This window comes from Rhea pennata, chromosome 22, assembly GCF_028389875.1.
Source record: "Rhea pennata isolate bPtePen1 chromosome 22, bPtePen1.pri, whole genome shotgun sequence".
NCBI classification, from domain to species: domain Eukaryota; kingdom Metazoa; phylum Chordata; class Aves; order Rheiformes; family Rheidae; genus Rhea; species Rhea pennata.
The window spans coordinates 1,048,366-1,060,980 of NC_084684.1; the positions used below are offsets into that span (position 1 = coordinate 1,048,366).

Genomic DNA, 12,615 nt, shown 5'->3' on the forward strand with positions numbered 1-12,615 from the left:
AGTCCTCAAAACACTGAACCTCGGACCCAACGCGCTCGGGTGAATATCACCTTAACGCTCTCAGGCAGTTGCTTCGTAGCTGGCCATATCCACATCGGATTTTACCTTACTTTGTCCGTAGACCCGAGAACTTGCTTCCTAGTCTCTCGTGTCTCCTTTTTCACCTGTTAATGTTATTCGGGGGAAAAAATAGCCTCCTAGGTAGGAGCTCACTGTTGGTCACGTTGGTCATGAGAAGCAGGTAGAGATGAGTCCGTGCTGTCAATCCGCAATGGCCCAAATTCAGCTGGATGATACGTGACAGGGGGATTCGGGTTTAGGTACCGGATCAGAGGATGCAGTGTGGACACAGGCTGCTCCGCTGTCTGCTTTTGGCCCTTTGGAAGCGAGCAGGTCGCTGCGGTTTGGGGCCAGGTAGGTTGTATCCAATAGGATAAGAACGTGTTGATGGAAGCGGGGTTTTGCCATCCTGCTCGTTTGTAAAATCCTGTTGTCCTGGGGTTGGAAGGAGCCAGGCAGAAGGAAATGGTTCCTTCGCTGGCAGCCGCCAACCCCTTTCGGCTAGCACCCAGCCCTCTCCCAGGAGCGCTGCCAGTGCGCCACCAGCTCTTCTCTCAGCACAGCTGTTGCTTTCTTACCATCTCCTCTTCCTGCTTTTCTGATCTTTCTACATGCAATTTTTTACATAACAGGAGCCAGCAAAGCTCCTCCAAGCCTTGCAGGTATCTTTGATTTGGGTGGTGCTGCGCCAGTGTTTAATGTGGCAGCCTCTATTACATTAATTGCATCTTTATAGAAACAGGCTTTCCGGTCTCCAACAACTATCTTAACTGAAAGAGAGTGATGAATGGGGTTTCACTGGGAATGTATGTGGCTATTTTAGATTTTTAATGGGAGAGAGAAAGAGAGAAAAGGAGGAAGAGAAAGAAGAGAAAAAAAAGAGAGAAAGGAAAGAAAAGGATGAAGAAAGGAAAGAAGAAAAGCCAGAAAGCCAGGCAGAAAGTAGGAAAGCAAGAAAGGGAAGGGGAGAAGAAGAGGAAAGGGAAGGGAAGGGAAGGAAGAGAAGGGGGTGAGAAAGGGGATGAGAGGAAGAAAGGAAGAGAAAAAAGGAAGGAAGGAGAAAAAAGAAAAGAAGGAGAAAAAAGGAAGGAAAAGAGAAGGAAGGAAAGAAGAAGGAAAGGAGGAAGAGAAAGCAAAGGAAGGAGAAAGAAGAAAAGAGAAAAGGAAAGAGAAGGAAGGAAAGAAAGAGGGAAAGGAAAGGAAAAAAGAAACTAAGAGAAAGTGACAAAAGAAGGGGGAAACATCGGCCGCGGCGGGCAGAGGAGAAGCTGAGGCTGGGCAGCGGCTTCGCTGCGGCGCCGGCTCCCGGCCGGCAGCCGGGCAGCGCCCCGGCCCCGGCCCCGGCCCCGGCCCCGCCGCCGCCGCCGCCTCGCTGCCCTCCCCTCGCCGGTTGTGCAATCGCGAGCGGCGGCGCCGGCGGCACCGCCCGGAGCCCGGCACCGGGGCGGGGGGGGGGGGGGTGGAGGGAGGGAAGGGGAGGGAGAGGGAGGGGAGGAAGAGGAGGGAGGCGGGAGCCGCCCGCCCCGCGCCTCCGCGGGGGCCGCGGCGCCGAGGATGCGGCAGCCGCCGGGCACCGCCGCCCGCGGCCCCGGCTGCGCCCCCGGCCCCGCTGGGCTGCGCCCGCCCGCCCGGTGAGTACCCGCCGCCCGCCCCCGGCCCGGCGAACCTGCCGCTCGGCCCCCTCCGCCGCCCGCTTTGCTCTCGCCCTTCCTTCCCCCGCCGTGATTGACGGCCGAGACGGGGCCACGGGCAGAGAGGAGCCGCAGATGCGGCCGGCTTTCGGGGGCTGCGCTCCGGCGCCCTCCGGCTCCTTCCCCCGCCGCTTTGGCGCGAGTCAAAGGAGAGGAGGGGGCGCGGGGAGCCGCTCCGCGCTGCGCGTCTGTCCCGCAGCGGCTTTTCCCCCCTCTTTCGGCTCCGAGCAAAAACCACGCAAGAAAGAGCGGTAACTTCAGTGTATTGATTAGCTGAAACGCCGGAGCAATAGCTCGGGTCTCGGGAAGGAAGGACGTTTTCCGGATGGCTGGACAGTAGACTTCTGTTACTTGGGAAGTTTGTACTGAAGATGAATTTACATCCGTATATGCTGCAAATAATAGTTTTTGTGCTTGCTGGAATATCACAAAGGATTATGTACGATACATCTGTACCTGTTTCGTGAGTAATAACGCAGTCCTTCAGTTCGTATAGGTACTCGTGGCCGTTCGGGTTTGTTCCGTACAATAATCTCTGCATTTTCCGCACGGTGGGGATTTCTCTTTCTTGCAGAGAGATGTTGGGAGGGCAGAACGCGACTGAGCTCATTTTCAGGTTGCATTGGAGTTGATTCGGGCAACCCCGATTGCTTTCACGTGCCCGCTAACGTTTATCTTAACACGGGCACTGTCCGCTTAGGAACGTGCGCTCTGCTCTGCGGAGTAACTTTTGCATATAGCGTTAACCGCATCCGCTTCAAAATTCAGCCTGTGCGAAGTGTACATGGGGTTGGGGCAATGTGGCTTTGCCATACAGACTCTTCAGGGGAAAATATGCACCCTGCCGAAGCAAAGACCCCAGTGATATTGCGAGGCCCAGATTTTCCCTTGTGTTTTTAGCCCAAGAAGTTAACGTCTTTTTTGGAACGTCCATCCAGCCCCGAATCAGTTGCGTCCGAAGGGCTCTTCGGCTCTTTGAATGCAGTTTCCCGTCTTGAAAAAGGCAGCTTGCCTCTAATTTACAGACTGCAGGGTGGGAAATGGAATTTGCCTGCAGTATAAAAAATCCCAAGTGTTTGCAAAGAGCCTGGAGAAGACTCCGGGATTTTGGCTTGACCCCTCTGTGCCGAATTACAGCTCAGGTAGTTTGTGGTGCTGCAAAGAGGGCGAACGAACTAGTCCCCCCCAGGGCCCAGCCGTCTCCCTTAAGGAAAACAGCCGAGCTGGAGGGAGTTTTGAGCGCCTGGGAAGCACGGGATCGGGCCCCCAGCCAGGCTGCTCTTAAAGTCGCCCTGCAGAGCTGCCCGTGGCGGAGGAGCGGCGATCGCAGCGCTCGTTGGCGTTGCGGTAGCCTGCTCTGGGGAAACCTGCCCGAGAGGCAGAGCGAACTCGCGGGCGGCCGCTTGGCGCCGAGCTCAGTCCCCTTAACGCTGTTCGCGATACTTTTGCCTGTCCCCTGCCGTGCGCTCAAGCCCAGCGCTCGCTCCTGCACTTTTTTTCCTTTTTTTTTTTTAAGCCTGCTGGAAGGAAAAAAAAAAAAACCTTCCTCTGAAGTCGCCCAGCCGCGGAGATCCCCTGCTGTAAAGCCAGGCCCGGCGTGCCGGGGGCGATCCGGCCCTGCTCAGGCCGGAGAAATTTCTCAGCCGCTCGAATCAGACCCCTGTAAAAGTGAGGAGCTGATAAAATCCTCCTTTGGGGGAGGACCCGAGTGGGAGCGAGGGGGGGTCTGCGCTTGACCTCGGTGCTCGCCGCTTCCCCCGCACCTTTGTTTCTCGCACGGCGCCGTTCACGGACGGAGCGACGCGGGGCGGCCGGTGCCCGAGCGATGGGGCCGGGGCTTCCTCCCCCCTCTCCCTGCCCCCCCCCCCCGAAACCCCAGGGTGGGAATTAGCTCCGCTGCCGGGAGCGGAGCAGTGCCGCTTCCCACCCGTCGCGGAGCTCGGCTGCTCCCCCTCGTCCGAGCCGAGATTCGGAGGCTCTGCGGGTGTCCGAGCTTTGGTCGTGGCGGCAGGATCGGGCTCGCGCTCTCGGACGCGGCTTCAGCCTCCTCCTGTGCTGCGGGGAGAAGCAGAGGCAGGGCCCGGGTGGCTTGCGCTCCGCGTGCCGTTCGCGTTTTGATTTCATCTCCCTTCCTGGGCCCGATCCTGCAATTAGGAGAGACCGTGGAAAAGTCAAGTGTAGGGTCAGGCCCCCGGCACGGCTGGGAGCGATTGGAAATACCGACGGGGCTGCGAGCGGCCGCGTTACCGCCGAAAGCCTCCGGCCCTGCAGTGCCACATCGTTTTATACTTCGGTATTGGAGATAGGGCCACCAATACCCCGGGGGAATAACGCAGACCTTGGCATTTATATCATCGAAACTGAAAAGGCCGGTGCAATTTAAAGCAGCAATTAAAAAAAGAAAAAAAAAGTCTAAAACAGGGACACTGGCATCGACGGGAGCGTGCTAGCGCTTTGGCTGGGGCCGGGACCCAGCCCACGCGCATGCAAAACGGGAAACGGTAAGAAAGATCCCCAAGTTGGGCCGCAAACCCCTTTTCTCCTTCCCTCTCTCTGCCTCTCGCTGCAGCAGCTGGGGAGCTGATGCTGTGAGCGCAGCCCCGCCGCAGCGGCCACGGCTTCGGTTTTTTCCCTGCGAGTTCGGTAACGAATGAGCGGCCAAGCTGAAAGCGAGCGTGGTTGGCGTTTGAGACGACTCCGCCATCCCTGACTGTGAGATGGCCTTGCGCTGCGTGTGGGTTGAATTAAAAATAATAATAATAATAATCCCGGTGGCCACTATTTACTGGAACTGGGTTTATCTGGTTCCAGTTATGCTTGTTTTGAGTAGGACGAGCGGTGCCAGATTCTGATCTCATTTGCGCCAGTCATTCGGAGGAGCCGGTCCCAGTTTACCTCACTCTAAGTGAAAGCAGAACTGGCCCTGCTGGGAGAAACGCTCCCCCCGGCCTTCCCTGGGGCCTGCTCGCGAAGCAAACGCCAGTAAAAGCGAACCCTTCCCGGAGGCGGTTCGGATTTTAGCCCGGTCCTGCTGCAAACTACTCTCGCCGAAAAAGGAGGAGAGAAGAGAGGCCGGAGCTTCGATGAACGGCAGCACGAGGGGAACCGGGGCGACGGCGAGCCGCGCAGCGAGCCAGGTGCTTTGGGGACGTACAAATAGGGCGATTTATTATCTCAATTAACGATGCTGCTGCAGAGGAGGAGAAGATGAAGATGGACCCCCCTGCACCCCGACGGATCCCCCCTTCCCTGCCGGCCGGGAGCCTGATGCTTGCGGCGGCCAGGAAGCGAACGGCTTGGGAAAGAGCACCCAGCCGCGGGGCGCTGAGTGCCCTTCCTGCGGGGCGTTTCCCGAGGATTCGCCCCCGGGGACGTCCCGCTTGGGACACTTCTGCCCGCGCAAAGGCTCCAGCTCGTCGCCCTCGGCAGCGGCCAGGCTGCGAACGCTCCTCCTCGCCGGGCGCCGGGGACGGCTGCGTGGGAAACGCCGGCGCGCGGGGAAAACGCGGCGGGGAGTTGAGCCTCCTTCGGGTCTAGGCGTGCGAGCTGGGCCTCGGGCTCCCATCGGTGGCGAAAGCGCGGGAGTCGGAGGCAGACGGGGGCAGAGCCCCGCGTTTCCAGCAGGTGCTAGAGGAAGAAGGGAGAGGAGGGGAGCGTGGGGCAAGGATATTTTTCCATGCTTGAGGCTGATGCTTTTTCCTGGCAGTGACCGTACTTAATGCTAAAGGAATTGAGCAATTGAAATAAATTACCAGAAACTTGTTTATTTTGCTCCTGCCTCGTCCCCGGGCCGTTAGCGTGTCCCTTTTCCAGCAGAGCTCCCTTAGGAGCCCTTCCTAAGCCTCTCTCAGCCCGTAGGTTGTTTTCGAATGACTTCTGAAGGTAAAGGGGCCTGGATATTTTTTTTTTTCTCCAGCCGCATAAAATGAGTTTCTGAAGTGCTCAGCGCACGCTCGAGAAGCCAGATTTTAGTTCCCAGGGAACTGAGCTTTTTGGAAATTCTGGCCAAAACGGAGAGGGGAGAGGGCTTTAAAAGTGCTGCGCTGCTTTTCTCTCTTTCTTTCTTTCTGCTTTATTTCTGCGAATCACCCAAGCGTGCTCGAGTGGAAATTAATATGTTATGGAAAGGGAAGCTCTCAGATCTGCTGTATCTGAAAGAAGCGGAGAGGGTCGGACACAGCACGCGACACGACACGGCTCTTGGGGCTCGTTCTTGTGCATCTTAAATAAGAAACGTCTTCCTAACGTAGTTCCCGTCTTATTTTTTTGGAATTTCTCCCCGAAGTTTGCGGCACAGCAAAGCAAGACCGAAGCGCTCTTTGCTCAAATTAGGTTTCTGTGTCGAGTTAAGCACTCATCTGTCTTCCTGTCCTGAAAAATTGCCTCCAGACTCGTTAAGTGCGTAGTTCTCGTCCCTCTCCCCTGGCGGTTTTATCGTGATGTTGATCAGATGGATTTGGGGGATCGCAGGCGCAGCAGTGGAGACCCCTAAAGGATGGTGTACTTGGTAGTTTTTGCAACTGCATTAAAAACATGAAACTATTGAAGTTTTAGCAAAAGCAAATTTCAAGAAAGGGGAAAACATTGAATAAAATTAATTGTTCTGATTTTTTTTTTCAGTACACAGCAATTTTTCAGGTTTTCCCTGTTTAGACTGAAACTTTTTTTTTAACGAAGAGTGGCCTATAATATTTTTGGGTTCTGTGTAATATTCAGGCATCACTGTACAAACTCGTGTGGGCGAGGAGAGCTGTGCCCTGGATCTTCCTGGGGCAGGTCATGTTCTTTCTCAGTTGTCACCAAATCAGATCTTTAACGTGGCTTTGCTTCCTTTGAAGTGCCTGAATAGCTGGTTACCGTATTTCAGAAGCGTAACCTTGTGCTCTACAAAACGTTTTGCTCGCAAGGGTCTCGCTGGAACTTTTGGGATCTGAGCGTGTAACCAAGCTCTTCGGAATAACCCGGCCCCACGGCTGCTCGAAAGCTTGGGCTGCTCCGGGTGGATCTGTTCCAAGACGAGCTCCTGCCACCCTCCTCGCTCCCTCTGCGGCCGTCGGCTCGCGAGGAGGGGGACCGCGGAGCAGCGCCCCGAGCGACGGCTCCGCGCGGGGTGCCCGCGTGGCGTTCGTCCCGCGAGGCAGCAGGGGACGGTTGAGGTCCCAGCGCTGCCCGCTGGAGACCTGGAGCTGACACCTTCCCCGTGCTGCCCATCTCTGGCGAGGGCCTGGCAAACAAACCGCTGCAGGGAGCGCGGGCACGAGCCGGGATCGCGCGCATCTCACGTAAGGGCTTTAATTGCAGAGTTAGGCACCGAGGAAAGGCCGTTCCCCTGCTTTGCACCTCGCTTTCCTTAGCTGCAGCGTGGGGCTGACACAGTTTCTGTCCTGCATTTGAGTTTTGAGCCTGAGCTAGGCAATGTTTATAAAGCTTTGGGGTTTCTCGTCTCTCACAACCCGCCTGTGTGGTCATAAGCACAATAAACCTGCGTCTGTGTTTTTATGTCTTTGGCAAAATTGCAAGATCCTGGATAAGAAAATATATATAAATCTATTAAACTACTCAAGAAACGTCCCCCCTGTCCACCTGTGGGCTTGTCTTGTGTTACGGTGTACACTTCCCTCTGGAAAAAGAGGGCAAAACTGATTCGATCATTTTTATTTTCCTCCAGAAAGTGTTTGGTTTCCAAATGGCTGGGAACAGCTGTAGGCTGGATGGTGGGAACGTGGCCTCCGAGGCAATTCCCATGATCGTCCCCCAGCTGCTTCCAGGGATCGGCGAGGCCTGTCCTCCCTTCCCGACTCCCGCGAATCCCTGGGGCTGCCGGCCGCCGCCGCTGCTGCATCCCCAGGCCGGGCTCGCGGGAGCCTCGGCCGGCGGCAGGTTTCCCGGTGGCCTCGGACGTTTCGCCCTCCGGCTCCTGCGGCGCGGCGAGCGGCTGGAAAAGGGCTGCCGGGCTGCGAGCGGGGGCTGCAGCTGTGCGTGCGCTGAGAAGTTGTTTGTCCCCGGAGTCCGGGATGTGCCAGGCTCGGGGCTGAGTCATTCGATTTCTCTTTCATCTGGGGAAGGACTTGGGGAATCGGGTCGCGATAGAAGTGGGTTTTTCCGGCTCCGGAGCCTGCGCTGGTTTGCAGCAGGCAGAGGCGAAGGAATTGCAAGGGGAAAGAGTCCAGGAGGAAGCTGCGATGCGCTTCCCCGCGGAGGGAAAAGGTGGAGGAGACCCTCACGGGGGGCTGATGGATCTGCCGGAACTGAGCTGAACTTTCTGCTTGAAAAACTTTTGATTAGCAGGGAAAAGAAAAAAAAATTCCCCGGTGCAAAGAGAAAGAGCCGCCTGTGCGCGGGGAAGTTCTCGCCGCAGCCGGCAGCCCGGGGCCGGGGTCAGCGCCGAGGAGCACGCACTTGTTCCTTCAGGGGCTGCAACGTGTAATTTAGCTTGTCACGGAGGAATGTGCTCAATGCCTTTATTTAATCAGGAGTTTGCAAACCTGCTCGGGTGCCTTGTCTTCCTTTCTCCCTTCCCTTCCCTTCCCAGCCGGGGAGGGGCGAGAGGGAACACGGTGCTTTTGTCTGCGGCCCCGGCGGCTGCTGTCAGATGAATGGCTTCAGCGGCAGCTCCGTTCGCATGACTGATTTGAACTACGCCGGGGGACGCGCCGCAGTCGCGGAGCAGCCTGTTTCCAGCCCCGGCTCCCTCCCGAACTCAGCTGCGAGGGCTGCAGCAGGCGCTCGAGTGCCTGAACGCGGAGCAGCCGCCGCTTGTGCCCCTCTCGGCGTCGGAGGGAGCCGGATGCTCCGAGATGATCCGTCCTGCCTCTGGCCGTGGCTCTGCTGTGACTGACAGGTCCTGTGCTGCAGGAGCATCTCTCCCCCCAACCCCCCCAAAAAAATGCCCCCGGGAAGCAAAGCCGTCAGCGTTGACAGAGCTGTTTGCCTCTTTGCCCTTGAGTATCGATGCAGAGAAACCTGGAAAAAAAATAATCACCGCCTTCTTTGGAAAGAAGGAAATTGCTCTCCGGTCGGGCGTGTGGAAGTGAACTTGTGCGCTGACTCCAGAGGAATGTCGGCTCTTCCCCGGGGAGGGGGGGGTTTGGGATCGCTGTTTGGGTCACATCCCAGCTCTGATCCCGGACTCGCCTTTGCGCGCGAGATTCCTCGGCACGGAGCCCCTGGCACTTGAGGAACGAAACCGAGCGGGCGTGCAGCGTAGCCGTGCACCTCGAAGCGGCCGAGCTGAAGTCCTGGTAGGGCATCTGGATGGTTTTAGCTAGGCCTGGTGGTCCTCTGGCCGAGGACACGTCAGCGAAGAGCGCGCAGGTAGACAGAGCACCCGCCGGGGGGGACGCCAGGCCGGGATTTCCTTGTGCAGAACTGCTTCGAACACCAGGGTTTGATAAACAGGGCATTTTTCCTTGCCTTCCCCAGCAAACGTTAGAGGGCTGGGTCCAGGAGCCATGGGAATCAATAGGAATCTTTCCAGTGTGGGCTTTGGATCGTTGTCTGGATAAACAAACAGAAGGAAATAACAAATAGCATGGTTTTAATGAATATTTTAGAGAGCGTGAATGTCTGCCTTTTGCTATGACTCCATCCAAACCCCACAAAGGAAAAAATTTCCCTATTTCCATGATGCTTTTCCATCTGCCTTTCCCCAGCGATTGGGAGTGTTAATGCAGGCACCTTGGCTCGAGGATACAGCTGGCCCGCAAGGAAACGCTGCGCGGGATTTCTCTGGGGGTGGTAAGGGGCCTTCTGGGCCGCCCACCTTCGCGAACGAGCTTTTATGCCTCGGACCAAAAGGACCCTTCCTTGTTCGCGGGCTGAGTTCCCGTCCTCGGAGCGACTGCTGGACAGCCTCGCTGCTGGATTTGAGTGGCTTCTATAAAACTAAATGCTGTATCGGTTGTTTCCGTGGGTTTCTGGCCTCTGGAGCGAGGTTCCCGGCGCTCCTCGCTTGCTGCCGCTGCCTTGCAGCGACACCTGCTGCGCATTTCTAGGAGAAAAGCCGCTGCTTTCCCAGAAAAAGCAGCTCCTTTGCTCTGGGAGGGCTTGCTGCAAGGTTTTTTAAGGTGGGGGACCAGGAAGCTGGGAAGTCGGCTCCTTCCCCAAATAAAAACATTCCTGCGGTCCGTGACTTGCTCGGCGCTCGGAGGCGACGCTTTTGTTTTGCGAACTTCTCCCAGCCCGCGCTGGGCGAGAGCTGGCAAAAAGCCCGTTGCTCCTCCCGGCGCCCAGCTCCGGGAGAAGTGATGCAGAGGTGCTCCGGCCCCGGAGCAGCTTTTGCGCGGGCGAGAGGCAGTGATCTCCGCGTCCCACACCCTGCGCCGTGTTTCGAGGAGCCTCCTTGGCCGTGGCAGCGGCTGGGGAGGGAGACGGGAGCGCGAGCGCGCGCTGGGAGGATACACCCTGCGCTTGACCCAGCCGACAACCGCCACGAGGTTAGAAAAACGGCTCGGCCCGCCCGGTTTCCTTCCTGCTAACGCTTTGCTCTTTGGCTTCGGCTGTAGGGTTTCGGCGGAGCTGGCCATGATGCTATGGTTCGTGGTCGGTGCCCTCTTCCCGACGCTGCTCCTGGCTGCACCGCCCCCCATAAACAAGCTCGCCCTCTTCCCGGACAAGAGCGCTTGGTGCGAGGCCAAGAACATCACCCAGATCGTGGGCCACAGCGGCTGCGAGTCCAAGTCCATCCAGAACAGGTATGGGTCCCCCTCTCCGTGCAGACCTGGACGCAGCCCATTTCCATCTGGCGACGGCACGAGAGCGGCCACGGGACTGTCACTGGCACGGGGAGCCAGGCCCAATGTCCTGTTGCAGCGGAAAGTCAAATTGCTTTCCACCTTGCCGCAAAGAGCCAGCACGTAGCCTGAGCCCCCCGTCCTTCCTCCTGTCTTTGCAGGGCCTGCCTGGGACAGTGTTTCAGCTACAGCGTCCCCAACACCTTCCCTCAGTCCACGGAGTCCCTGGTTCACTGCGACTCCTGCATGCCAGCCCAGTCCATGTGGGAAATCGTGAGTATCCCTGCCCGCCCCGCGGTCCTTTCCGCAGCCGGAGACGCCCTTGCTCGCAGGCTCTCAGCCCTTTGGGCACGTGATTTAGGCCAAACTTCAGCTTCTTAGGTGAGATACTCCATGACATAGCTTGTGGGTGGCCTTTGCAGTTACCCCTGACATTTCTGTTCCAGTACCGCTTGGAAGCAGCATCTCGCTTGAGTCAGTGCCAGGCATTTCCGCGGCTTGGCGCAGCGGGTCGCTGCAGCTCGCGGTGCCCTGCGAGATGTTCCCGGAGCGCTCCCGTCTCGCAGACCCGCTGAGGGGGGGGTTTATCTGCAAGCGTCGCGAGCCATCGCTTCTGGTTCAAAGCGCCCCCGAGCCCGCAGGGCGTGGGGCAGGCCCGACCATCCGCAGCGGGACGCCGAGCCGAGCCGGCGGTTGTCCCCTGCGCTCACTCGCCGTGTCCTCCCCCCCCTGCCCAGGTGACGCTGGATTGCCCAGGCAACGACGAGATCCCCAGGGTTGACAAGCTGGTGGAGAAGATACTTCACTGCAGCTGCCAGGCTTGTGGCAAGGAGCCGAGCCACGAGGGAGCCCTGTTCAACGTCTACCTGAACGCGGAGGAGAACATGCCCGCCGAGGGCCCCAGCCCCCATCACTACGCCCACCACCAACAGGACGTGGAAGAGCCTCCAGCCTCCAGCCACCACCACCACGAGGATGAGGGCGACGAGTGACCTGGCCCTCGGGGACTGTCCTTGCAGGCGGCGTGTGCACACGTGCGCGCGCGCGCGCGCGCGCCAGGGAGAGGGCCGGGGCTGGGGAGGGAGGGGGGGCGGTGGCGTCTTTCCTTGTCTTATAGCTACCCTCACGCTTTGCTCTCCCGCGGCGCCCGTTTCGTGGCACAGGCAGCGCTGGGGTGCGGACGTGGGGCTGGAGTTGCAGGGCAGAGAGAGGAAGGTTCGGAGGTTTCTGAAGCAAAACTACTTGCACATAATAGTAATAATATATTGAGAGAAGCAGGAGCCTGGGCAGAGGGAGCCGTGGCAGAGAGCAAGCGCTGAGTTGGGCTCTCCAGGGGCTGTCTGCAGGCTCAGGAACGTGCTGCGGAGTCCTCGCTGAGTCCTTCTGGTTTTATTTTTTTTTCTCTCCTGTAAATGGCTCTTGCTTAGGGTGGGGGAAGGAAGGACGCGGCCTCTCCACGCTCCCGGAGACGCACGTTTCTCCCCGGGGCGTGCGGGAGGGCTGGGACGTCCCTTCTTCCTCCCACCTCGCCTGCCTGCCTGGGGCCGTGCGGGCTCAGCGGGGAGGCGTTGTGCCTCCCAGCGCCCGCCGGAGCCCGATTCCCCCCCCCCGACACTCCCCCTCCCCTCCCCATCATATTTAGGTAGCTCTTTTAGGGAATATTTTGGCCCTGAAACGTGCCTCTGGGGCCTCGCGCGTTGAGGCTGCCGGGCTTCGCCGGACCTCGCAGCCGCGGCTCCCCGCGGCTCGGCTGCGGCCCTGGGTGGGGGGCGAGGGAGCCGCATCGAGCCGGGGGGCTCTGCGTCTCGTAGCCCGCAGGGGAAGGCGGCGAGCGGCCCCTCTCCCCCATCTCCCTGCTGCACTTTAGCCGCGGCGGAGGGAGAAGGGGACGGGCCGCGGGAGGTGGCCTCGTGGGGACCTCACGCGGGGCTGTGGCAGCCCGGGGCGGGGGGCGGCCCCGGGCCCCTCCTGCCGCCCCTTCCTCTCTGCTGTAGAAAGCTGATTTCTTTGGCGCTGTCCTGACAAGAGCTTCCAGCGCTTGTAATCGATGCTCCCCGCCCTCCCCCACCTTTTTACAGGTTTTTTTCTTAAATAAATTAGTTCTGACTTCCATTTCTCGGTGCGCTGGTGCC

The 12,615-nt window shown here is 58.6% G+C and overlaps 1 protein-coding gene across 3 annotated transcripts; it reads left to right on the plus strand.

Annotated features, from left to right (window-relative positions):
* The first annotated feature begins 1,593 nt into the window (after positions 1 to 1,593).
* On the plus strand, positions 1,594 to 12,595 carry NBL1 (NBL1, DAN family BMP antagonist). Of its 3 annotated transcripts, none has more exons than XM_062593200.1 (4): positions 1,594 to 1,691; positions 10,256 to 10,444; positions 10,645 to 10,756; positions 11,221 to 12,595. In XM_062593200.1, exons 1-4 carry the CDS (start codon positions 1,615 to 1,617, stop codon positions 11,473 to 11,475), a joined length of 633 nt encoding a protein of 210 aa, XP_062449184.1. In that variant the 5' UTR covers positions 1,594 to 1,614; the 3' UTR covers positions 11,476 to 12,595. The 3 variants fall into 3 exon arrangements, with proteins under 3 accessions (XP_062449184.1, XP_062449183.1, XP_062449185.1); XM_062593199.1 differs by lacking the exon at positions 1,594 to 1,691 and adding an exon at positions 1,808 to 2,214; XM_062593201.1 differs by lacking the exon at positions 1,594 to 1,691 and adding an exon at positions 4,670 to 4,888.
* The last annotated feature ends 20 nt before the right edge of the window (positions 12,596 to 12,615 follow it).

Coding starts and splice junctions, on each gene's coding strand:
- NBL1 (XM_062593199.1), top strand. CDS start 2,123: ATGAATTTACATCCGTATATGCTGCAAATAATAGTTTTTGTGCTTGCT. Junction 2,215..10,255: donor GATACATCTGTACCTGTTTC/GTGAGTAATAAC, acceptor CTTCGGCTGTAG/GGTTTCGGCGGAGCTGGCCA. Junction 10,445..10,644: donor TCCAAGTCCATCCAGAACAG/GTATGGGTCCCC, acceptor CTGTCTTTGCAG/GGCCTGCCTGGGACAGTGTT.